This window comes from Dissoconium aciculare (assembly GCF_010015565.1).
Source record: "Dissoconium aciculare CBS 342.82 unplaced genomic scaffold K489scaffold_9, whole genome shotgun sequence".
NCBI classification, from domain to species: Eukaryota; Fungi; Ascomycota; class Dothideomycetes; order Mycosphaerellales; family Dissoconiaceae; genus Dissoconium; species Dissoconium aciculare.
In genome coordinates, this window is record NW_022984959.1 from 838,612 (window position 1) to 862,904 (window position 24,293).

General features: G+C 52.9%; 9 protein-coding genes across 9 annotated transcripts; 4 read left to right on the top strand and 5 right to left on the bottom strand.

Annotated features, from left to right (window-relative positions):
• The first annotated feature begins 1,355 nt into the window (after window positions 1–1,355).
• On the top strand, window positions 1,356–3,025 carry K489DRAFT_382249 (DNA glycosylase). The gene has a single exon (XM_033605330.1). The coding sequence runs from the start codon at window positions 1,670–1,672 to the stop codon at window positions 2,975–2,977; it is 1,308 nt and encodes a 435-aa protein (XP_033458238.1). The 5' UTR covers window positions 1,356–1,669; the 3' UTR covers window positions 2,978–3,025.
• A 931-nt stretch (window positions 3,026–3,956) lies between these two features.
• Window positions 3,957–4,546, top strand: K489DRAFT_411589 (uncharacterized protein; the record flags this gene model as incomplete). Its single annotated transcript, XM_033607820.1, has 2 exons — window positions 3,957–4,062; window positions 4,137–4,546. The coding sequence occupies 2 exons, from the start codon at window positions 3,957–3,959 to the stop codon at window positions 4,544–4,546; spliced, it is 516 nt and encodes a 171-aa protein (XP_033458239.1).
• A 980-nt stretch (window positions 4,547–5,526) lies between these two features.
• On the bottom strand, window positions 5,527–7,605 carry K489DRAFT_268859 (uncharacterized protein). Its single transcript, XM_033600100.1, has 3 exons — window positions 7,277–7,605; window positions 5,852–7,223; window positions 5,527–5,799 (listed from the first exon to the last, which is right to left on the bottom strand). The coding sequence occupies exons 1-3, from the start codon at window positions 7,457–7,459 to the stop codon at window positions 5,765–5,767; spliced, it is 1,590 nt and encodes a 529-aa protein (XP_033458240.1). The 5' UTR covers window positions 7,460–7,605; the 3' UTR covers window positions 5,527–5,764.
• A 118-nt stretch (window positions 7,606–7,723) lies between these two features.
• Window positions 7,724–8,289, bottom strand: K489DRAFT_268793 (uncharacterized protein). The gene is made up of 2 exons (XM_033600099.1): window positions 8,070–8,289; window positions 7,724–8,016 (listed from the first exon to the last, which is right to left on the bottom strand). Exons 1-2 carry the CDS (start codon window positions 8,121–8,123, stop codon window positions 7,804–7,806), a joined length of 267 nt encoding a protein of 88 aa, XP_033458241.1. The 5' UTR covers window positions 8,124–8,289; the 3' UTR covers window positions 7,724–7,803.
• A 220-nt stretch (window positions 8,290–8,509) lies between these two features.
• K489DRAFT_382253 (putative P450 monooxygenase) lies at window positions 8,510–10,870 on the bottom strand. The gene is made up of 3 exons (XM_033605331.1): window positions 9,185–10,870; window positions 9,058–9,118; window positions 8,510–8,960 (listed from the first exon to the last, which is right to left on the bottom strand). Exons 1-3 carry the CDS (start codon window positions 10,492–10,494, stop codon window positions 8,811–8,813), a joined length of 1,521 nt encoding a protein of 506 aa, XP_033458242.1. The 5' UTR covers window positions 10,495–10,870; the 3' UTR covers window positions 8,510–8,810.
• A 662-nt stretch (window positions 10,871–11,532) lies between these two features.
• Window positions 11,533–16,640, bottom strand: K489DRAFT_402979 (AAA-domain-containing protein). The gene is made up of 2 exons (XM_033607070.1): window positions 12,544–16,640; window positions 11,533–12,483 (listed from the first exon to the last, which is right to left on the bottom strand). The coding sequence occupies exons 1-2, from the start codon at window positions 16,158–16,160 to the stop codon at window positions 11,745–11,747; spliced, it is 4,356 nt and encodes a 1,451-aa protein (XP_033458243.1). The 5' UTR covers window positions 16,161–16,640; the 3' UTR covers window positions 11,533–11,744.
• Window positions 16,641–17,604: 964 nt separating this feature from the next.
• K489DRAFT_411593 (uncharacterized protein) lies at window positions 17,605–18,568 on the top strand (the record flags this gene model as incomplete). The annotated part of the gene is made up of 4 exons (XM_033607821.1): window positions 17,605–17,662; window positions 17,716–18,065; window positions 18,137–18,277; window positions 18,362–18,568. The coding sequence occupies 4 exons, from the start codon at window positions 17,605–17,607 to the stop codon at window positions 18,566–18,568; spliced, it is 756 nt and encodes a 251-aa protein (XP_033458244.1).
• A 779-nt stretch (window positions 18,569–19,347) lies between these two features.
• On the bottom strand, window positions 19,348–21,506 carry K489DRAFT_433074 (MFS general substrate transporter; the record flags this gene model as incomplete). The annotated part of the gene is made up of 4 exons (XM_033608504.1): window positions 21,028–21,506; window positions 20,146–20,977; window positions 20,030–20,094; window positions 19,348–19,974 (listed from the first exon to the last, which is right to left on the bottom strand). Exons 1-4 carry the CDS (start codon window positions 21,187–21,189, stop codon window positions 19,348–19,350), a joined length of 1,686 nt encoding a protein of 561 aa, XP_033458245.1. The 5' UTR covers window positions 21,190–21,506.
• Window positions 21,507–22,744: 1,238 nt separating this feature from the next.
• K489DRAFT_372134 (uncharacterized protein) lies at window positions 22,745–23,386 on the top strand (the record flags this gene model as incomplete). The annotated part of the gene is made up of 1 exon (XM_033603305.1): window positions 22,745–23,386. The coding sequence occupies one exon, from the start codon at window positions 22,745–22,747 to the stop codon at window positions 23,384–23,386; it is 642 nt and encodes a 213-aa protein (XP_033458246.1).
• Between the last annotated feature and the right edge of the window lie 907 nt (window positions 23,387–24,293).

Consider the following 24,293-nt stretch of genomic DNA (forward strand, 5'->3'; position numbering starts at 1 on the left):
GCAGACAATTACAGTCCAGTATGTGGTGATCAGCGTGACATCGGAGCAGGCAGCGGGCAGCCAGGCGTGCCGGTGCCAGGATACTGTACGACAAGCGACGGTCGGGCACTGAGTCTACTATGCGCGGCTTCTCCACTAGTTTCTGGCACGTCCTACGATTTCCAGCTGCAGATATGGCAGCCATGGCATTGTTTTAATCTCTTCACCGTGAAGCGAACTCTAGGCGCTGCAGAGTACAATAGCACCATCTGCATCGGTGATGCTTTGGTTGCTGGTAGACGTGATGGAAGAGGTTGTTTTCCTCCCGGCGGTATTGTGCTGGGTTCATCAGTAGGAGCCACGGAGCCCCGGTGGACGTTGTTTGCCCCACACACCAGGGGCCAGGAAACACCTCGGTCGTATGTGTTGCCTTGTAATGATCATATGTCAAAACGTCAGACAACATGGCGCGGATGATTATTCCGACGGAGTTTTATCCTATGATCTCGTGACAGCCATGAACATTCCCCTATTTGTACAGCACTTTACATCAGATGGCTACCGTAATTCGCATGACTGCCAGGTGCACAGCAAAACATCCTCATCCTGGGTTTGAGGCGCAGGTGTGACAGCCCTGGAGGTACACCAGCAGCAGCTAGAACAGGTACCGGTACGACCTCTCCTCCCTGATCCCTCCCCCTCCACAGACTAATGATCTCTGGATTGTCTTTGTTTCATGCCCGGCGTACGTCACTCGCAGCACGCCACGTACGGCATCTAATATACGTCCACTTCCTCGCCGACAGTGGCAAATTGGACCTGCCGGAGGCGGAGAAAGGGTTCGCGCGGGTGCACCGACTCGCAGTGTTTGGCACGTGTCTGGCCACCACAGCTGACAGCACCACAGTACATTCTGCAAGTCACGCAGCAGAGTGGAAACGAATTGCGGAATCGCTTGTATCGCATCATAACCAAGCGCAAGATACACGCATGATAAAAGTGTCGTCCAACATACACAGCCTCTTTTAATTGTGATGCCTGGAGCAATGGCAGGATTCAATCGTTCCCTTGCATATGTATCCATGCAGAAGTTTGCGCCGCTGTTCCGATTGACTTCTGGGGTAACGGGGCCCAGGCTGCCGAATTAAATTCCCAAAATGTCCGCCCCCACAGCCACAATCGATTCACATACGGCCGTTGGAGGTGAAGGCGGCGACTGTCAAACGTCCGAAAGAAATCGCCTATCAATAGCGGCAAGTGAATTACGAATCATGACGCACGAGAACGCTTTCCAGATATCCTCTGACTGCGTACACTAGAGGCCACCTAGCAATCGCATGGTTTACCATCACAAAAGAAGTATTGTACTGTACCTAGGCCATTATACGGTATCAAGGAACCTCGCGATGATGCTCAAGTGAAAACTGGGCGGACCCCCGATCTACAGTTCTCGACTCTCCAGGGCTCTTAGGAGCAATGCAGATCTCCTCAGATCTAAACGGCACTTGCCGCTCCAATCAGCTCGTAGCATTGCCCCTACTGCATGATGGCCGTGCGCCCGTCGTCATGCATCGGGCATAGAGATCTTAGCTATTCTGTGCTGTGAAGAGGTGCACGAGTGCCGAAATTCTGGAGCCAATGCCTGCCGCAATGGCTAGTCGTCGACAACCATCGCCAGTTGCATCTCGACATGCCACGTCTCCTGCGCCAGGCCGCACGTGTCGCTGCACCCCTACGACCTGCCACCAGTAGTCGGCTTGGCCTCGAATGTTTTTCTCTGAACGCGACCGACTCCTCGGGCCCGCAACGCGATTTGTCCAGTCCATCTGGCAGTGAACTATCCTCGCCGCCATACAGTCCAGTCAGCGAGGATGACGTCCCATCTCGAAAGCGAAAGCGCACGACGGCCGTCATCAAGACCGAAGTGACGGAAACTAGGCGGTCGCCGCGCAAGGCTCCCAAGGTCGAATCATCATCAACGCCTGCACGCAAACCCAGGCGACAGCCTGCTAAGCAAATCAAGAGTGAAGATGGAAACATTATTGTCGAACCGCCGGCGGGGTGGGAGGAGATGTACAGCGTCACAACCGAGTTACGCAAACGGCACCTAGCACCTGTCGATACAATGGGGTGCGAGTCTCTCGCAGAAGACCATCGTCCACCGCTCGAACGACGTCTCCAAACACTCGTGGCCCTGATGCTATCCAGTCAAACCAAGGATACCGTCACTGCTGTGGCTATGAAAAACCTCCAGCAGAATCTCCCAGGCGGGTTCACACTCTCATCACTCCTCGCTATCGACCAGGAGGACCTCAACCAGCTCATATCCAAAGTCGGCTTCCACAACAACAAGGCCCGCTTCATTAAGCAGACCGCCGCGATACTACAAGAGCGATTCGCCGGCGACATCCCCGATACCATCGAAGGGTTAACATCTCTTCCCGGCGTGGGCCCCAAAATGGCCTATCTCACCATGTCCGCCGCATGGGGCCGCGACGAGGGCATCGGCGTCGACGTACACGTCCATCGCATCACGAACCTCTGGGGCTGGCACAAGACCAGCACGCCGGAGCAGACGCGGGCCGCCCTCGAGGCCTGGCTGCCACGGGAGAAATGGCACGACATCAACCATCTCCTCGTCGGCCTCGGCCAGACGATCTGTCTCCCGATCGGCCGTCGCTGCGGAGAATGCGATCTCAGCGAGCGAAAGCTGTGTCCGAGTGCAGTCGCGGGAAGTCCGGCGAAACGCAAGGTCAAGCGGGAGATCAAGGTCGAGATCAAGGAAGAGCCGGCGGGCGATGACAATGTCGCTCCTGTGGCGGCGCTGGAAGCCACTCAGGAAACGGACGACGTTGCATCCGTGGTGCAGATCAAGTCGGAGGATCTCGGCGAGGTGGAACGGGTCGAGACCGCTGCGAGTGCCGGGCGCATCCCTGACATTGAAGGATTGGGTGCCGGGAGAGCGCGCCGGCTCGCGAAAGCAGTCTCGTCGTTGTGATCGTTATGTAAAAGTAGAACATCGCCTTCTAAATTGTACATTGTTCGTTGTAGAATGTTCCTTTGGTACGTGGAACTGTGAACCGCGGCCACTATTTGGCATTGGTCTAATCGGACAGGGCATTCTGACGACTCATCGGATGCTGGTTCTGGTGATTAACAGATTAATCGATCGTTTCCAGCTGCAAAGATACCTAGATCGGTCGAACCAAACCTTGTGTTCTTTCAGGCTGTCGGAGTGCCCCGTCTAGAATTCTCCAGCTTGTTGCCCAGGGGCACCTGCATCCATGGATGTTTCAGGTTTTAGGGTCAGTTTAGGGTTTGGTTAGGATAGTTCTCGCGACACGGTGGACGACCACCACTGCACACAAGACCTGCCTCAGCGTGCAACTCAGCGACACGGGATCGACAGGTTCTCTCGAACAGTGTTTAAATATACCTACTGTTCTCCGCAAGGAATGGGGAAACAATCATTTACCATCCGAGTAATTCCTGTGCGACTATACAAGCCCGTCTGGACCAATCGCCGCACAAGAGGTGGCCCGACGCAGGCGGGTGGCAGGTGACACAAAGAATGCCAGATGTTACACGTGGAATGTCCCACGTCGGCTCGACGAAGGTACGACACTACATTATTGCATAGCGATGTTCTCCTCATTTCATCGAGTTCCCTGTGGCCGAGAAAGTATCCTTGGCATGGAAAGTCCAATTGGTTGGGATGCACTCCCTTCGCTACGAGCAAGCATACCTATCTAGCCGCCGTCGCGTGATCCGATGGGCAAAAAGAAGAGAGATACAAAGTGACGGATGAGAGAAAATTATATGTATATCCTCTCCCAAGATGAAGAGGCCGAACACGATTACTCTGTCCTCCCTCCATCCATGCACTCTCTTTTCGGACCCGAGTGGTAATTATTTTCACCGCCGAATACTATTCCTGCTATAGCAAGCACCTCGTCGAAAGAACAAGATCGAGAAAAATGGCAGGACTCCTCACGGTCATCGCGGTCGCTCCTAGTAGTTGCTTGACGGGCGTCATCGCCAACGTGATCGGGTCCGCGATCATGCGACGAGCCGCATACGACGGTAAGTGATAGGGGGTTTTCTTCTTCGATTGCCTCGCGGATGTTTGGGTTTCGCTGATGGTGATTGTCTGCCAGGCTACGATGTCGCGACCTCAGCACAGAATGGCGCGGTCGGCGGTGCGATCCTCTTCTTGGTCTTATGCCTCTCCTGGGTGATCTTCGGCGCGATGCAGACGGACGAACCGAGGTCCTGCGGGTTCGGCATCTTACATTATCTCAGTGGATTGTCGTTCACTGTCGGCTTTGCGGCGGCCTGTGGCGCTGTAGGTTCGGCGGTCTTGATCGCAACTGGTCATGCGGTCCAGCAGGTGACCGAGAGTGCGATCGCGGGCGCAGTCGGCGCGGCGACACTGGCGGCAGGGGTGATGGCTTTCTACTTGTTGCTTTTTCCGTTGCTGTGCTGCTACTGGGTTGATGCGGTCGATGAACGAACCACGGTGTCGTATACGACAACGGTGGAGCATCCGAGCTATTCGCGCTGGTAGCAAGATGTCAAGATAACACTTCGAAGCCTTGGCGGAGCTACCATCCACAGTAGCGACCTTTTTTTCTATTCGAACACCGAAAGAGAAAGTGAGTGAGAGGGAGAGGAAGGGAGAGCGGCAGGGAGACAAACGGGAGAGAGAGCTTGTCGTTGCCACCCATACAAAGCCCGGATACAATAGCTTTTCTTGATTCCTGGTGCTTTGGGATGCCGCAGCAGCCTTTATTGCAGCCATGCGTGACAGCTTATGTCTACAGGAATCCTCTACTTCACTCGTGGAGTCGCATTGATCTATACACAACGTTAACTCGAGCTTGGGTTGTCTTCAGTAAGCTGATGATTCTTCAATAACACGTAGCCGCTGGAACGGAAGACATTCGTTCTTTCTCTGGCCGCGGTACTCAATCGTACATGTCAACTACCACAGTTATCAAAACATTCGCGTTCTGATAATCCTGAATCGCATCCTTACAGCGGAGGAACTACACCGCTTCATACTTCGGAGGCCGTACTTTCGGCGCGGTAGTAGTCTTCGCCGATAGCTTCGGATAGAAGCGCTGCTCCTTGTCGGTGAGCGGTTTTAACTGAGCAAGTGCCTCGCGCGCAGCGTTGTATTCGCGCGTGGCCAGTTCAAATGCTGCCCACAGTTCCAACGGCCAGGTGCTGCTGCTGATGAGCTGTTTCCGGCTGGACTCTCGTGCGAACCAGGCCGCGTTGAGATTTCTGCGGGCTTCCTTGCGCATAAATTTTGTGGATTTCCCAGCGCTCTCCGACGCCGTGGTAGAGGTCCCGGGAGGCGTTGGTGGATTCACAGCGTCGCCGAAATCGCTTTCATGATTACTCAGAGACTTTTGTGAGCTATTCGTCTTCGGGAGATCGATGTTGGTAGCTGGTGGGTCCGGAACAGCCAGAGGTGATGAAGACAGAGTCAATTCTTCATCCTCGTCATTAACTAGAGCAAGATAATCGACGTTGATGACTCGTTGTTCGGGAAGAACAAGGGTCGATGAAGCTCGAGTCAATGCTTCGTCCTCATCATCGGCCAGATTGATAAGATCTTGTCCAGTATATCCATCCTGTTGAGGCTCAGGGCTAGCAGGGAGTGGTTGCTCGCGGTGACCGATTCTGCCGCTCTTGTTCGAGGAATTGTCAACAGCCCGAGAAAAGCGAACACCAGACTTCTTAAAATGAGCCTCACACTCACTCGCTGACAGTATTGTTACACATCGTTTGGGGCTGGCCTCACTCTTGGAACTTGAGTTACTTAGTTTGGGTCCCGCCGGTTTGGAGGACGAGCTGTGCTTACTACCACCATTCATCAACAGCTGCGTTTGGTTGTGTTGCGAACTTTGGGGCAATTGCTGTCCTGCAGCGACTGTATCTAGAGCCGTTGGGAATGCGCTGTACCCGTTGATCATTTTCAGCGATGAAACGCCGCTTGAAGGGGCGGACAAGTGATCAGGCACCGGGCTCGGAGGCGAGTCGTCCACGAAGAACCCAACAGGCTTTTGACCATGATCGAATGTGTACGCGCTCGGCATCTCATGATGGGCAGGAAACGTTGGAGGACCAAGTGAGGTCCAAGAGGGTATCACTGGTACTACTGAGCGCCAGAAGCCATGTGATTGGGTACTTGGGACGTATGGTAGTCCGGGAGGCGATGTCTGCCATGATGCTTGGTCAGGTGTAGAAGGCATAGGCGTTGAAGATGGCCATACAGAATGCTGGTCTTGGGCAGGATACGGTGCAACTTGATCGTAGATTGCATGGGATGGCAAAGCCTGCATCCCAGGATTTGATCTGTAGGGGGATGGGCGTGAGATTGTCTGAAGGCCATGAAGGTGATCGGCTGCTGCATACGCATGGCTGGCGTTCATCGTTATATGTGAAGCACTCTGGATTGAACGATGAGGGTCTGAGAGCTGAATGCCGTTTGGAGGCGGTGGTATCACGACGCTGTGCTGAGGCACCTGGTGCGTAAAATCGACACGATACTGCAGCGGATGAGGTGGGCTGACGGGTGTTCCTTGGGCCATGGCAACCGTCGATTTAATTTCAGTCGCTATCGGCGGGAGATTGCCCTTATGTGATGCTCCATCCACCCTTTCCGGGGCCGACTTGGGTTTCACTGTTGGACTCGTGGCTGGGAGATCAGTAATCTGCCCAATCGAACTTTGGTCGATGCCTGTACCGTCATTGGACGATGGGCTTTCCCTTGAATCTTCCCGATGAGAAGGAGAATTCAACGCCGTATCAGCGAATGACGACACGTTATTCTTGCTTGTTGGAGAGCTTTTGCCGAGAGACTCATCTGATGATGGAGCAGCGAGAGATTTGTCTGCTGACGAAGCAGCAGAAGGCTTATCCGATGAATAAGCAGCTGCGACGCTTTCTTTCGGTTTCCATGGTAGATGAGCGGTTCGATGAGGGCTTGCGCAACTCTGCGCTGGTGCTTCCAATCGCGCACGTAGATGTGGTGGAATACGATCGGAAGCCTCCTTGTTCACCCCTTTGATTGGATTACTGGTGGTCGGCGTGGTACTCCTTTGCGGATCCGCAAATGATTTGCGATTGTGAGAAGAAGACTGGCGACGAGCAGGAACGCGCTTAACCGATGACCTTGAGCCGCGGCCTTTGATCCCCTTCTTCGTGACTTCGTCGTGGAATCTCCGGGCGTCCTGTCTCCCAGTCAGTCCTGCATCCCAAAAATCTTGCCAATGTCTTCCCTTACAGCCAAGTCTGCGTTGCAGGACTCGCTAGATCCATATAGTGCGACAGGAGTCTGCATTGGCGGTTCAAGCGTATCTCGCAAGTTCCATCCGGCATCACGACCAGCCTCAGAATCCACGATCGTACCTTCGCCACGGCGCCGTGATTCATTGGTACATGTCACAGAATTTGAATGGTCGGCCATGTTCTGTTCACTCAACTCTCCCCAGGTCGTTGCAGATTCGTTTCGTGATCCCTGGAATTGCTCTGCCGAATCGAGAGTATTTGGGCCAATCTCTCCAGAAGCTGGCAACAATGGCGCACCATTGACTTCAGTAGTGCTGGCCGTTTGGGCATGCCGCGAGTCGTAACGTCTATCCAATCAGTCACGAAAATAAAGATACCTTGAGCGGATCGCGACTTACGCGGTGAGTGCTACCTCAACATTCCTTTCTTCCTCTAAGCCAGGGCCACGGACGCATGACGCTTGTGTGACTCTGTAATGAATCTCGAGGTGAGTTTAATTAGCCACGCTCAGAGACGATGAACTTACGCTTTATCAGACGAGGATGTAGCAGAATCATCAGTGACTTCCAGGTATCGACCAAGGAGGCCAGAAAGCGCCACGAAGACCCTAGTGAATGTGTAGAAAAACCACGTCCAGGCCGCCATATGCAAGACTATGGCCATGCAGTCAAATAACATGAGGACAAGGACAATGTGCCAGATCAAGAAGGCGGCTGTCTCGCACAGAATTTTGAACTATACGGAGTCAGATAGTCGTCCCGGCGCGGAAGTTTGCCTGTCGTGCTCACCGGGCATTGGGAAGTACCGCGAGCCGTGGCGGATACCCTGTCCACCGAATCCATGCTGATTCAAATCTCGATAGGCGAGGCGCAGCGCAGCGCAGTGTGGCGTGGATGAATGAATGTGCGAATGAGCGAGAGAGATGAAGAAGTAATGGATAATCTTTGCGTGCGGCCTCTCAGAGTAGCAATGGGCGTTGACCAGTCAAGAGGAGATATAGAAATCTGATTTCGCGCACCGTATTCTCCGTGCAGATGATTCCTTGAGGCTGACACTCGGTGAAGACAAGGCGAAGGTGTGGTGCTGGCTGTTGTGAGGAAGTCGCGACAGGAAGGCGCGGTCATGACACCGTCTGAGGAGCAAAGTCGATGCTAGACGCTTGCTTAAAATCTGGCCAGGTGTTGCGTATGAGATTGAAGCTAAGGCGGAATTTGTTATGCAAGGATGTCATGATGATAACGATGATCAATGTGCAGAAGCCTCCCTGCGGATGTTGTCGGATCGTCGTCCTACCAGAAATTGCAATGAAGCTCCAACAGACCTTGGAAAGCCTGAAAGTGACGTGCGAAAGGACAAAAGTTCGAGCTGAAGTGAAGCAAGGTGAGCCTTTTCCACAAATTCTCATTAAATTGTGTCATCGCCCTCAACAATAGTGACCCGTGAAGCATGTGACTCTCTTCGAAGCCACCAAACCCACAGATACCGGGTAACAAATCCAATCTCTGTAGCCATGCTCGCCTTCGGATCTATCACGATACACCCGCCCGTTTACGCATACCGACCTGCAGTCCCAATGGCTTGCGCAGGAAACCCTCTCTGGTCTTGAGCTCGTCTTGATGGAGCTCGAATTCGTAGCGGCGGAACACTGTGGCGATGATGAGAGCCAATTCCATCTCAGCCTGGAGTTGAGGAAAACCGCTTGTGTCAGTCATCGATTTAGTTCAATCACACGTAGGCCGCTCAACGGCTGATTCTTCGACCAAGAAAAGGACTTACAACATTCCTGCCGACACAAGCTCGAGGGCCGTACGAAAACGGTATGAAGGCTGAGATTTGTCTATGGGTCGATTGAGTCAATGGTCGAGTCACCGTCTGAACGAAAGCTTCAACGCATGGGGCTTACCTCTCGGACACGTTCTCCCATCGCTCTGGACGGAAAACATCGGCGTCTGCACCCCAGACCTCCTTGCTGTGATGCATTGAATACGCTGGAACACTAAGGACGGTCCCCGGTGGGAAGTGGCGACCGACGACATCGATGCCATCTCCAGGAGGCACGAGCCGCGGTAGACCTTGACTGGATGTGCAGTGGATGCGAAGCGTTTCGTTGATCACCATGTCAAGGTACTTGAGATGTCGCACTTGCTCGAATCGGGGCACATTTCCGTCAGGGATCGCCTCGTCCAATTCCGCTTGAAGTCTTTTCACCACTTTTGGGTTTTGCAGGCAGTGGAAGAGCAGCGCACATGACGTGTTGGATGTCGTGTCAGAACCGGCAATGAGCTGCGTGAGCGCTTCCGCCGTGAGCTCTGCACGCCCTAGCTTTTCGCCGTTCTCATCTCTGCCTTCCATTAATCTCGCCAAGAGATCAACGCGTTGCACCTCACCCTTTTCGGCCGCTGCTAGACGGGCATTGACCCGCGCGGTGGCGATCCCGGCCAGAGTCTTGACGGCTTCCATTCCTTTGCTGAAGAACGGATCGGGCAGATACTTTGCGTATGGTTTGATCGACGGCATGCATCCTACCGTGTTGGAAACCTCTCCTCGACGGTTCAGCACCTCGATGGCCGGGGCAAATGTCGACAGTCCTCCGGGGGTCAGTTGGACCTCTGCAAGATCCGCACCCCTCTCCAGCATGCCAAAGGGCGCACCAAATGCGAGGTCGCCAATGATGTCAAAAGCGACATAGTTGAACCAGTGCAGAGCGTCAAACTTGGCGTAGGAACCATCAGCCTTGGAGCTGAGCGAGTCCCATTGCTTCACGAGCTGTCTCAGATTCTCCTGGATATATTGCTCGAATTGCCCGATGGATTTGGCCGAAAACGTATGCGAGACGGTCTTGCGCTTGCGAGTATGTTGCGCGCGATCTCGCGTGTTGAAAAGTCCTCGCTCGATCGACACGAATGCATCATAATACTCGGACTTCAGCGTGCCGGTGCCGTGGCCGTAGACGATCGGAATGGCCTCCGGGTCGGCAATGGAGACCTGGTCAGGCGTGATGCGGACGAATTTTCCGTGGACCTCGTGCAATTCATGCACGGTCAGATAGCGTCTGCAGCGTCGACATTCGTACATGTACCAAAGGTTCGTGAGCCTGGCGAGAATCGGTCCCGGAATATCTCTCAGGGATGCATTGCGGAGGTAAGGTATGAGGTAGAAGAGCACGGGCAAGACCAGGAAAGCCCAGGGATTGATTAGTATCTCGAGCAGCATTGGTTCCGCGGCCGCCTCAGCTTGCTTGATGAAAAGTCCAATGTTCGGGAGATAAGACCAGTGATGACTAGCTTGGTTCCCCTCGAGATATGGTTCTGTAGCTCTCTGCGTGATATCTAGAAATTCGTGCTCAATTTAACAATACGCCAGCGGTCCGATTTTCAAGTGGCGACCGAACTCTCTAGCATTCGCAACTGCTTTCGTGTTGAAATTCCGGCTGAGGCTCTATTAAGCAAGGACCACGACCAACCAACGCAAACATTCGAAATCGAGGAGGTGCCCTTGAAATTCATATATGGAACAATGCTCATTCCCTTTCAATCCCAAACAGCAGCAGCGAAGAAAGAGTGGATATTTCGTCCCACGTAGCACACTCCCGCCGGGGATTGTCCAAATGCATAATCGAAAGGCGTGGGCCATCGCGCCATCCACAAGGCCCGCCCGCACAGACGCATGCCGTCTGAACAACAGCAGCAGGTTTTTCCCCAACCATCATCATGCATCGTGCATCAGCACAAACACGTGTATTTACCGTTTGCGGAAATTGATCGAGCTGGCCACAACGTCGGAGAGGGCTACACGTTGCTCACACTCACAGAAACCGGGGTCGGGGCTCGACGGTATCCACACAGATCCCCGGGGATTGCTATTATACGGTGTATGCATGTCTCATTGCATGCATACAAGGAGAAGATGCACCGAATTCGTTTTGTCATTATATCAATGAGAATGTGCGCGATGGTTGTGCGTGTCAGTCGCGCGCGATTCCCCTTTTGGTGTGAATCGCGGCGGTGTGCTCGAGCGTGTAAATGCATCTGCAGGAACAGTTTTTATCGATCGGGCTGGGGGCTCCGCAGCCGCCTCCGCGTATTATTGTGAAAGTGCGGATCACGATCGATAGATTGTGAATACGTGGTGCCAATGGCATTTTGTCGTGCGTGTCCGATGCGAGGTGCTGCATAGCTTTTGCGATCGACATGAAAGCTACTGTAGACTGTCATCGATTGTGGTGCGTTCGTGGCAATGCGCAGGCTCATGGGCGAGGGAAAACAGGAGGAGATTGTTCCAGCGCTACATTGGCGCGCACACCGCAATTTGGCTGGACGTGTCAAGCTATCTACGGATAAGTACCACCACAACCCGAGGTTAAAAGCTCTTCTCCGCGATCGATGCAGAAGTTCCGTGGGCGTCTATGATGAAATTTGTATATTCAAACGACAATATTGATCATCATCGTAAATGCCATGCAACTAATCATATAAATCTTCTCCGTCGTCGCCGTCATCATCCCCTGCCACGCGTATTTGCGGGCTCATCAACGCCTCGCCATCGAGATCCCGAGATTTCCCCTTGCCTTTGCCCTTTCCGGGCGACCCTCTCCCGGCGTCCGTGTTCAGCGCAAGCCGATCCGTCCGGATCACGAAGTCATCGTCGGTATCGGCATCGCCGTCCAAATCGTCTGCGGCGCTGATTGCAGATCGAGATGTGACTGAGGGAGTCCGCTCGCCATTTCCACGGTTGCTTCCTCGTAAGCTGCCGATTCGTAGCGATTTCGATCGCGGTGATGTTGGAGCCGCGCCATTGTTGCGCGGGGTCGACGAGGGCCGTTCGACCTCACCGTTACTCGCGGGCTTCTTCGTCGCACCTTCGAAAGTGCTGCGGACATGTTCGTAATGGCGCAGCTCGTCGACGCTGACGCTGGGCACGAGGTCGCGGCGTGCGAGTGCGAAGTCTTCTTCGGTCACCATCACCTGGGCGTCGGCCTCGGAGTCATAGTGATCGAAGTAGTAGGCGATGGAAATGTTGTTCTGGCCGCGCTTGGCGCGATCGGCATTGATGATGGCAACACGGTCGTCCACGGCGCGTGCTGATCGTGTTACAGCCTTGAGCATGGCGTCGGAGCAGAGAGCGTAGAGATCAGCGCCGGTAAAGGTGAACGGCAGTGATTCAGAGACTCTAGGCAATGACACTGATGGATCGAGAGTAAATCTAGAAGATGCGCGTTAGTAATGATAGCTTTCGCTCGAATCAGTCGTGATCGGAACTTACTTGCGAGTCAGCGCTTGCAGGATAGTCGCCTGCTTCTCGTGGGTGTCGCTGATGCCCAGGTAGAGCATCTTGTCGAAACGTCCGGGACGCAACAATGCCTGGTCAAGCAGATCGGGTCGATTGGTCGCGCCAATGACAAAGACACCCCCGCCGTTCTCGTCACCATCGCTCATGCCATCCAGCTCAGCGAGCAACTGTGACACAATCCGGTCCATGACACCGCCACTGTCTCCTTGGTTCCCACGTTTCGGTGCAACGGAGTCCAACTCGTCAAAGAAGACTGCGCAGGGTCGAGCGTCTCGCGCCCGCTGGAACACTCTTCGAACGTTTGCTTCGGACTCGCCAATGTACATGTTTAGAAGTTCAGGACCTTTGACGGAGAAAAAGTTGAGACTGAATTCCGTGGCAATGGCTTTGGCGAGCAGCGTTTTACCGGTTCCTGGCGGACCGTAGAACAGAATGCCGCTGCGCTTCTTGAGTCCTTTGGCGAAAAGCTCAGGTCGTGACAATGGTAATTGAATTGTTTCGATGACGGCATCCTTGACGTTGGTCAAACCACCAACATCTGACCACTGCACGTTAGGAATCTTCGGTGCACCAATGGCGTCGGCAAAGTTCTTGCGGGCCATGTCCACGGCAGCGTCGAAATCGCCAGGAGTAACGCTATTCGTCGCCACACCGCCCGCGAGCTGAATGTCTTTGATCGTGATCGTCTGGTTACTGGCTTCGGACTTTTTCTGCGCAAGAGTCTCCAACCGCTCAGCTTTGGCGACAATGGCGCGATCAACAACATCCACTAAATCACCGGCAACGAGCGCGGCGGTCTTTACGGCGATAGCAGAGAGATCGACGTCCGCTGCAGTTGCGACTCCCGATTCAGTCACAGCATCCCGTAAGATACCCTCTCGCTCGCCCTCATCCGGCGCAGACATCTCAAGTTCGTGCGTGAAAAGTCCGCGGACACTGTCTGGTACTTTATCGAGGTCGGTAGTGGTGGCCACGAGGACTCGGCAAGTCTCAAGGACAGTCTTCAACGACGCGGCCGCTCGATCGGCATTCAAAACCTCAATGTGCTTGATGCAGATCGCGGTGAATTGAGCGCCGCAGTCTAGAGCACGCTCGCATCGTGCCTCCAGCAATCCTTGAGCTTGTACATCCACTCCTGCACCTCCTTCAGAAACAATGTCGTGGCCATCAATAGGAAAGAAGTGGACGCCAAGATCGGCACACGCCTTTTCTACGACCCGAGCCTTGCCTATGCTTCGCTGTGTGGAGGTAATGAGGACGGTCAGAGGAGGCATGCCCAAGTGCACTGCTCGCGAGCTAATCGACACAGAGATGAGCTCTCGTAAGCGTCGCTGCAGCGGTGAGATGAAGGGCGCCGAGGCTTCGGGAAGGCCGGCTGGTCCGCCAAAGGAGGATGCCGGCTTAGATTGGATTTTTCGCATACCCAAATAATACTGCCAAGGATTGTTGGTAGCAGATGGAAGTCTTCGTCTGGCGTCGCCCGATTGACGCATCGTCATTTTGGTCGGATCGATCAAGGCAGCGTCGCCCCAAGTTTCAGTGTCAGGTCCGTCAAGATCCTCACTGGGGGCAATACTGATGTCTTCGATCGAGAACCATGCAACATTCATTGTTGCTCGTTGATCCGTCGAGTCTTGCTGAGACCCCATCTGTGACAGGAGCACGCTTGCATTACTGCCATCCTGCTCAACCTCGCCCTCATACACGGACCTTCCCAGAGATCCGTCGATTGTAATCGCAATGATGTCACCAGGTTTGACAATGCGCTGCCTCTCTTCAAAGTATTGCTTCAGGTTGGCATAAAGCGTGTTGCTGAGGGTTCGTTCCGTCGAGATGGGTGTCACGATCTTCCTCAAAGTGACCTCGGATGCTGTGGGTGGCACGCGCCCGGAAGAGGGATCCACCCGCGGCGTCACTGGACGCTTCAGACTTGGTTTCTTCATGATGGGCATGGTGGACATGCTGATATTGGCAGGATCTTTGAGGTTGGCAAGCAAGACCGGAGAGAGGTAGATTGTTGCCGTGGGAATTGCACTTGATGTCAGGGCAAGCGATGTGTTGGAATCTCTGCGGCTTAGTCGATTGTTGACAGGGAATCGTGGCTGACGTTTAGTCAAGCCCTCTGGAAGGGTGTAGACTCTGACTGGTCGCCAATGTTGAGGGATTGAATCGTCAAGATGGCCGAATGCACTCATCAGTGGAAGCATCGGGCTCTCAGCAGGCTCTATTCGCACCCAGTCTCCGGAGAAGCAACCGAGACGTGCAAGCATGGTGGCGTCTACGTACACCCGGGCTTCGTCATCTTCGTCGTCCGCTGGTTTTGGATGTAGCAAATCGACCGAGATGCGCTCGTACAGCCCCTGGGCTCTGAAGGTTTTGCTGCGAATCGCTTGACCACCTTTGGCCGTCGTGGCTGTCATGTTAGAAAAGACGGAGCCCGGAGTCTGTATTCCTATATTGATCACGCTTCCGCGAACACGACTGCTGAATGGTCGTGGCGTCGCCGAGGTCAATGCAGAGCTTATCCCTGATGGCCCCTCGGTCAGTCCTGGCTTCGCTAATGAGATCATGTCATCCGAGTCGTCTGAAAGGTTGCTTTCTTCTGCACTCGAGTCGATCATGTCATCGGTGTTGGACATATCAGTGGATGACTTGGAAGTAACAATGGGTTTAATGGGGTAGTTGTCTTCCGAAGCCGAGAAAAACGCCTCATTTGCAGTGTCCTCTTCACCTGAATCCTCATCGAGACGAGGCGAAAGTAGGCCTTTGTTACCATGTACACTTAGTCGTCGATCAGACGCCGGCACAACGACAATGTTCGTCGAAGCAGCGATGTATCCTTGCGATACAGGCTCACAGGAAAGAACCCGGACCGGAGGTACCGGAGCGTGGGTGACCGCGTGGGTGAGCGGTAGTTGGATGGTATCATCGGTATGTATGATGGGCAGCTTGCGCAGAGCATTATTCAAAAGAACCTTCATCTTTTCGTCCGCCTCCCACAGGCTTTCAAAGTGTGCATCCGTTGGCGACCGCTTCCCCGATCTCCTACTCATGTGAGGCGGGAGCCCACCAAATCCGCCATTGTACTTTTTATTAACATCCTCAAGCCTCCTGATGGCGTCCGTATCCACAGAGACGAAGACCGTGTCCAACACGAGCGGGACCACTTCGGCGACCCGGATCTCTACTGTAGTGTTCTGTCGCAAGGTCTTGGTGGGCGAAACTGCTTGAGCCACACGCACAAAAGTTTGAGTGCTTGATGCAGTTGCTGGAAACCTGATGGTATTGGGCGGAAGTGGTTTCTCGTTTGGAAGAAGAACTCGTACCGGCAGAATCACCCAATTGACGTCAGGTATCACGGAGCTGGGAGTCCAAGGAGTAATAGCTGCCCAGAGATCCGGCGGATTGCCATTTTCGTCCACATGCACAGGATGTCCACTAAAGAGACCCTCGGAGAGGTCACTCGAAAGTACGCCGACTTCTCCCTTCAGATTGCTGTCCAGGTAAATTTTGGCCGAGAGGGCAGGGCGATCCTGTCTCCTTCTTCTCTTGCGTTTTAGAGAGCCGGGCGGAGGCGCACCGTATGCCATAGTGTTCGTATGATGATCGCTTTATTCGTCTGGTATCGCACATGTACATGTATGGTGTGAATTTTGGTCACGGCTGGAATAACGTGACCAATGCGGTGCATGCAATCATTATATTACGGCGCCTGTTCGCTGGTGATACAAGTTTCGACTCGCGTCCGCGTTTGCGGAGCTGTGGTCTCTGCCACTAACCGAGGTTCGGCCCCGACCGCAACGGTGCGAACTGAAGACCACCTGGACACTCCACGGTGGTCCTATCGATGTGATGATGACCACAATATTCCAAGATTGTCGAGAATCTGGACGATTCAGAAGTCTCACACCAATCACCTCCAGTGCTGACGATGAACATTGGTCAAAACATATCATGAGGTCATGTTGACTCCGAACGCCCGCATTGACGACCACACTGTGTATCGTGACGCCTGGATCTAATCGCTTGAATGTTTGAGCTCACCAATTATGCCACAAACAGCCCTCGTGGTGTCGATTTAAAAGCACTCCATTCGGCAAATGTAGAGGCAGTGATTTATATAGGAGTTACTCCATATCGATCGTCCGCATCAATCTGCCAAGACCTAAGCGATTGTCACGACCGGTCAACCAAGCAAGCAAGGTATATCGACAACCGAGGACTGCATTCCCCTCGAGACGCGAGCAGAATCCGAGACTCCCGAAAGTCATCATAATAAGCTTCGGGCGTCGGACTGAATACGCGGAAGCAAACACAGAGTATTAACAACCAGATATCTCGCCTACCTAAATGGCTACAGTATGGTGGAATCACACGGGTCACCGCAAATTTTGCCAAATACAAATAGGGCACGTCTTCACCTGCAATGCAAACGAATCGAATAATCTTCCTGCGCGAGATCCTGGCACGCGTTGATGGTTTGGCGTGCTTCCTGCACTAATCGTGCCATGTCCCTGCAATTGAGGCGGGGATCTACGCTCCGCCGTGCAGCTCGACGAGAGGAAACCCTCTCAACCACCACCTCTACAGCTGTGCGCTGACTGCATTAGTTGACTGCGCAAGTATGGTGTATTAGGCCCACAGTCAGCAACGGAAAGCGAGTGCTGCAACGGCGAAGCGTTGTTGGTTGCGCACCAACAAAGACCCACCGTCGCCCTGAACTCTTCATCACAGCTTCCCGCATATGTCCAATGTTTTCAGCCAGTCTGACGCTGGTGTTTGCCTGCATGCCTGAAGGAATGTTCTGTGCTCCTGCACGGGAAATTGTGCTGTAACCAACATTTTATAACGCAGGGTTTCCGCAGTCATTGTTCATTCATGCCTGGTGGGAGTGTGAAGAGGCCCGACGACCTTATCGATATATGTTTGTGATCGCCAAGTGCCGATATTCCTGCAGCTCCCTTGCATCCGATCGAGGCCTCGTGTTTTCTACGCAGAATATCTCCAGCCAACAATTTGTGTCTTGATTTTCCGATGTCTGATTACGAAGAGCGTCGCAGAGTGCAGAACCGAGTTGCTCAGAAGAAGTATCGTAAGTGCTACAGGGTTTATTCATAGTTCCTTCAATGAATGACGATGGCCCAGGAGAGCGCAATCGCTCGAAAAACACACTATCGGGCGCTCAGTCTCAAGATATTGCTATCCAGCACCTTCAAAATTCGAGCACTACTCCTGTACAACCACCACTCGCGGAAGTTGGCCGAGAGTGGAGTGAGCAAGGCCAGAGCATTCTCGATCCGTTGGCTATGACCACGGCACCTGCTCCGGCGTCCGTCGCGGCTCCGCTGTCCGGCCCAAGCAATATCAATGCACTCGGAGCGATGAGCTCGGCGATATTGGGACAAAGCTTCCCCCTCAATGGGGAAGCCGATTTGTGGGGTATCTTAAGGCTGGACGATGTTCTTCCGGACCTGGTCGGAACAGGATCAAGCTCGGTAAGCCTGGCTATCAGCAGGACGCTCCCCAGCACAAGTTGATGCATCAATAATGACGATGGTACAAACAGGACCAGTCCTTCGACGATGTGCTCGGCGAGTGGACATCGCCGAGTCATGCCCAGGCATCACGTCTTGGGCAAGGCTCTCAGGTTCACCTCGAACATCCTCAAATGACCAGCGACTTGCTCGTAGACGCAATTCGAAACAAGGTTAGCTCTGCACAAACAGTGACGATGTGACTTGTACCAGCCAACATGATTGTGCAGCGCATCTGACATGCTCCACTCATACAGGGACGTGCTCAAGACCAGCAGATCAGCAATTCCGAAATCCTCGTCCACCAAAAAGCACTTCTCGGCAAACAGGCGCAACATCACCTGACTCGATTTGTGGCAACCTATCGCTTGGGTATGGCTTTGCAGATCTTTCCGGCTGATCTATCCCTTATCCACACGCTTTCCGCCGTCATCTCACGGCTGGAATCGTTGCAAAAACCATAGATTAATTGCAATGACTCTTGATTAATCTGTCACGAGGCTGTTGTCGCAGGTGAAGGCGGGCGTCGCTTCATTTCGCACATTGCCCGCATGGATATTGCTACATTGTGTCGTTCCGTTGAAATAAAAAGCCGTCATTTCTTCACACACTTACCACTGACTACACATCCAATTCGCTTTGGAAGCATTTCCCGACATTGCAGCGCTTTCCGTCGACAAAATCCGTTTTTTGTCCAAGCGGTGCTTGACATTGCATTGTGCGCTGCCACACTGCTGTGAGTCAGACGGCCAGCAGTCTTGCGGGAACAAGATCAAAAGCGGAGTCATGAGAGCATTCTTCTCAGGGAAGGGAATTTGATAATGGTCAGCCTTCATGCCATCGAGGATCTTGGTATCATGAATTCTGATGGCGAGCACAGAGCAATATGATGCAACAGAGAAGCTCCAGCAAGACTTCAGAAATTGGTTTTGCAAGATTCGGAGACCGAATATTTCCGATCGCGACGAACGCCTGGCAGGAGTTCGCCTTCACGTGACAATGACTCCCTCTTTCCTCTTGAGCCCCCCGGAAAATGTGTTCAGTCTCATTTCTCGAACCAACGCGAATATGAACATGAAATTACGCAATCGCAAAATACAAAAAATCACGGATGAAGACAAAGTCTTTCGGATCTCCAGATTGGAGATGGCGTTGACAACGAGCCGCACAGAAGGCCGTATGTGGAACAAGCTACCGCGCAGCACCTTACAGTGTGCCTTCGTAGACGCACCGAGCGTATACTTCAAGCACCGCCCATGGCCGCCTGAATGAAAAGCTTCTCGCGCTTGAGGAAGATCGATCCAACCACGGTGATGGCTCCGGCGACGATCAGCAGAACGTAGACGTCAGCAATGGACGCAACAATGACGTCCAAAGCTGCAATCTTGTCGCTTGGCGATAAATTTTGAAAGAAGGTGCTGCTCGTGCCGGCAATTCCATCGCGAACATCGGCATCGGCGACATTGGGCAACAGGAGCTCGAGACCCTTGACGGATTTGTTGACGAAGATGGCTCCTGCAATGCCGAGCGCAATGACAATTCCGCCAAGCTGCGAGACCATCATGAAGCCTAGAGCGTACGGGATCTCTTCGGGCTTCACTTTAGCTTGGACGACACTGTAACCTGCTTGGTTGAACGCGGCCACACCGATGGCCATTAACGCAGTGTAGCCATAGACGTTGGCAACGCTGGTCTCCCGTTTGACGGTGTACATCAACGCCGCGGCTACCAGCTCGCAGATACCTCCGAGGAGATACCACGGCATGTAATAACCAAGACGGGACATGAGATGGCCATTTAGAATGATGACGAAAATCAAGACCATGACGAAGGGTAGCAGCCGCACTGAGGCCGTGACGGCGCTGTCTCCCTGCACAATCGTCAGCACTGCTTCAGGAGGAAGTTTCTGACCAGGGAAAGCTTACCCTGGTGAACTGAAAGAACAGGGGAATGTAGTAGACCGAGATGAAAAGGCCACTGCTGGCACAGGCTATGGCGTGTCAGTCTTGGAAGCGAAGGCCATCCATAATTGTCAACTTACTGTTCAAAATGAACAAGATGATGAGAGACCGACGCTTGAGGAAGTGGACTGGAAACAAGCGGGTCGTCTCGTCGCACAAGATGCAGAACGATTGCTGGATTCCGAACGCGATGAATAGGACGCCGGCAACGATGAAGAGTGCAATAGATGAACCGCTGTTCCACGGCCACTGAACACCACCGAAATCGATGGCCATCAGCAGGCATGCAAGAGCGGCTGTGAAGATGACAATGCCGGTCCAGTCAATGCGTTTCATGCGGGCGATCCACGGGATGTTTGGCAGTGGGTCGTGCTGGGGCAGCATGAATACATAGACCGGTGCAAAGATAGCTCCGACCACCAAGTTGATGTAGAAGCCCCATCGCCAAGTGGCTGAGCTCTCGGCGAAACCGCCACCTATGGCGGGTCCAGTAACGGTGCCGATACCCCAGGAAATGGCGGTCAAGCCGATGTAGGACGGACGTTCCTGGACTGTGGTCGTCACCGAGAGCATGGTGAGGACGCCGAAGTACATTCCGCTCCCTCCACCACCGGCGATCGCACGTCCGATGATCTCTGCAGTCATGTTGTTGGCGGCGCCGCAGAGGGCGGAGCCTACCATGAAGGCCACGACACAACCGATGTACAGCCACTTTGCGTTGAACGATCCGTACATCTTTGACCAGGGAAGCACGAGGGCTGATGAGGTGAGGGCGAATCCGGTGGACAGCCATGAAATCTCGTCGGCCTGCTTGAAGGTTTCGATGATCGCCGGCTGCAGGTTGGCGGTGATGGTGTTGTCGAGGGCGAAAAGCATATGACTGGAGAGGATGGCAGTGACCACAAGCACCCACTGTCTGGCGTCAGACCTTGTCGCTCAAGAATGGTTGCGAAACTCCCTACCTTGAGTCCTTTGATTTTACGCTCCTCCACTGGTTCAGCACCGGAGCCATCAAGTTGTGTGCTCACCGCCGAGCTCTCGACTGCTTTCTCATCATCGAGGTTGACAGATCTCGACTCGGTCGGAGGCACAGCCGCCTTCTCCGAAGAGTTCGCCGATTGCATGGCAGGCTCGGCTTGTTTGGGAACCCTCTTTAAGTGAGGAAATGGAGTGATTCAAGGGAGATGACAACGTCGATATAGGGGAGACAAGATGCTTTTCAAGAAAAATCAATGATTGACAACCAGATTCGATTCTCTACGACAGCAGGAATGTGGCTTTTCGAGGAGATCAGTATTGAGGATCTCAAGATGCCGTGCACTCCTGTAGAGCTGATAAATGCCGCTGCGGGCCATCATTGTCGTCTCTGGGTCATGTCAGGTTTCATTGTCGCCGGTTGATGGTACCAATTGCGCGATCCACTGCCAGAACGACCACACATGCATGCCAGGCGTGCATGTGTGACAAAGCAGAAGCAAATGATTACATATTGGCTGGTAATTATGAGCTTTTAGCCATTATTTCGACGGCAGAAAATGGAGCATTTCCTCATCTATGGTGTCTTGCTGTGCCGTAAGAAGAATAGCAATCTGTCATAATCACGGCAAATAGCCGGATTCATCCATTACTATCAATTATCAGCACATCGATTGGTAATCCTGTCGGAGGGCATGCCGACCCCTGCAGGACGCTATATTGCCGATCGATAGTTCAGCGGATAGACAGCAACCTTGAAATGAGTCGATACGTCGGTTTCTGCTCGCGAAGTAAGCATCTTACTGTTAGTAGAAATGATCGGCGTAAGCACCTTTCCCAAAGGGGTTACGTTAAGCGTAAGCACCATTCCTATTCAACTCGTGCCGCGAGTGTACCTGACCTAATAATCCCGAACCCAGTCCCCACCGATTTAGAATTAATAATTGTACAACAGTGTGGTCACAGAGGAATTTCATCTACTATTCTTGCCGAGTCAAGTGCCCAAAGGATCGGCGCTCACCTCAATATGCACTCAGGTGAGTACGTGAGCAATGCATGAGCTCATGTGCATTTGCAAGTGCAGGGATTGGTCATCTTGAAATGATGGAATGCTTTGGGCGCCTTCCAGTTGACCGACGAACCAAAAACGCCGAGCATATCATCCTCGTACCTAGTTGGTTTCTAACGGCTCATCAAGACGAGTGATTATGCCCTGCAGCTCAGATGAGAAGCAGGGACACACAGTCAGGTAGCGATATTGTTCACCAACACTGGGTGCCCTGCCCCGGGCCATTGCGGCACAGAAGACGTCAAATGTAAGATCCTCGTAGCCAACACGCCCAAATGTTCCCTGTGTACGCATGCGCTGGGCGAAAAGTGAAATGCGAAAGCAGCGCTGAGATCAGCGCCATAACTTTGCGTTTGAACCGATCATGCACGTACCACCATTCACGTTCACATCACGTAAGCTTTGGGTAAGCACTATGGCGAGTTCATCGACTTTCTGCATCACGTTATTATCGGCATAATTCGACCGAAGTTGTTCTCGGACATTGCTACCTCAAATGAACGTGTATAAATATTTCAAAGCAGCTCTGTGTTGAGCGAACTTGGTCAATCCATATTGCAGAGTATTTCAAGATCCCATCTGCTCATCATCGAATTCCAACATTCTTTGCTACGTCCTCCAATCGTCTGGTCAACATGGCCGCCGAAAACGGAAGCTCCGTTGAGAGCTCAGCCACAGCCAAAGCCATTCCAGGGCAGCGTGCAGTCTTTCCCTACGTTGACCCGCGCAACACCACACCCGAGCTTGCCGAGGCTTTCAAAGTCTTACCATTTGATCGGAATGTCTTGAAGCAGCTTGCTCATGCCGAGGGGTTTTTCCCTCCCATCTCGCAGCTCCTGGGTACCGTCTTTCGATCGACGCGAGAGCTTCCCACCCTGGAATGGCAGCTTGTTGTCCTGCGTACGGCCGCGCTTATTGGCGCTCACTACGTTTTCGAGATCAACACACCCGTTGCCCTGGTAAACGGAATGCCCAACGCCAAACGCCTGTTGATCGCATTCGGGATTGTCAACGATGAATTCTACTCAGTCCGCGATCGCGTCTTGATGGAGTATGTGGAAGCTCTCGTCCGCACCGACACTGTCAGCGACCCTCTACTTGCCAGCCTCAAAACCCATTTCACGACCCGTGAGATCATCGAAGTTATTGTCATCGTGGGATTGTACTCCATCTTCGGCCGTGTCACCAACGTCTCACGCATCGACGATGACCCTGAGATTCCTGGACTCATGGATTCGTTGACCAAGCTTACGGGTCAGAAGGATCGCGGAGAGTGATTGAGTCTCCGTGGCTCCCTCGCTCTTGAAGGATCTTGGCGTGAGCGCCCGAGGAGATGGTGTGATAGCAAAGTATTTCATAGTCTGCAGAATAAACGATGAAACGTTCGCTTGCATTTGCAAGATTATCCCACTTCAGTACCATGGTGTGATAATGCTGAGAATCGAGTCATCATTAATTCGCATGTGAAATCGCCCTGCATGTTTACACAGTCTGCATGTGCTTTGTTTTCTGGACTGATTAGTTCAAACCATCAGCCCTACGGAGGAGCCGAAGGATCATCCAGAGATGGTATGATGTGCCCGGTAGGGATCTTCCAGGAATATGCAACTCGGCAAAATTGCCTGCATAGGCAGGTAGCATTGACATTTGCATCGTTTTAGTTACCCTCACTTATAAATCAGCCACTGTGTCGCGTTAGCGTAGGAGCGTCTGACGAGGTTTCATGCAGGGAAATATCCGTGCAGGTTTCTGCACAGTAATCATGTTGAGTAGAATTGCTTACGATCGACACTATCATGGCGAGGTCAGAGCTGATGCCGTCAGCTGACTTGATGCATCAAGTCTTCGCTCACTATCTCATTGATTCGCCCGAAGCTAGAGGTTGTTCTAGTGGTCCAGCAAGCTTTGTCCGATATGACTCTTTGGGTGGATGGGTCGTTTAGTCCGTAAGACATTACAAACAAGTTTCATAGCGATTGTCTGTAATGATTATCCAAACTTGAGCCCAGTCCCACTCAAATGCTTATCCATCTCTAGTGCTGAGGCAGTAATTGCAGCAGCATGAATCCCAAACCACGGGAGTCTTGCACCTTGCCAGTTACAGTCACTCAACTGTTCCATTACACTTTCCAAACGCTGAGCATTGTGATAGTAATCAGTCCCTCAGTACATTGCGAAATAGTA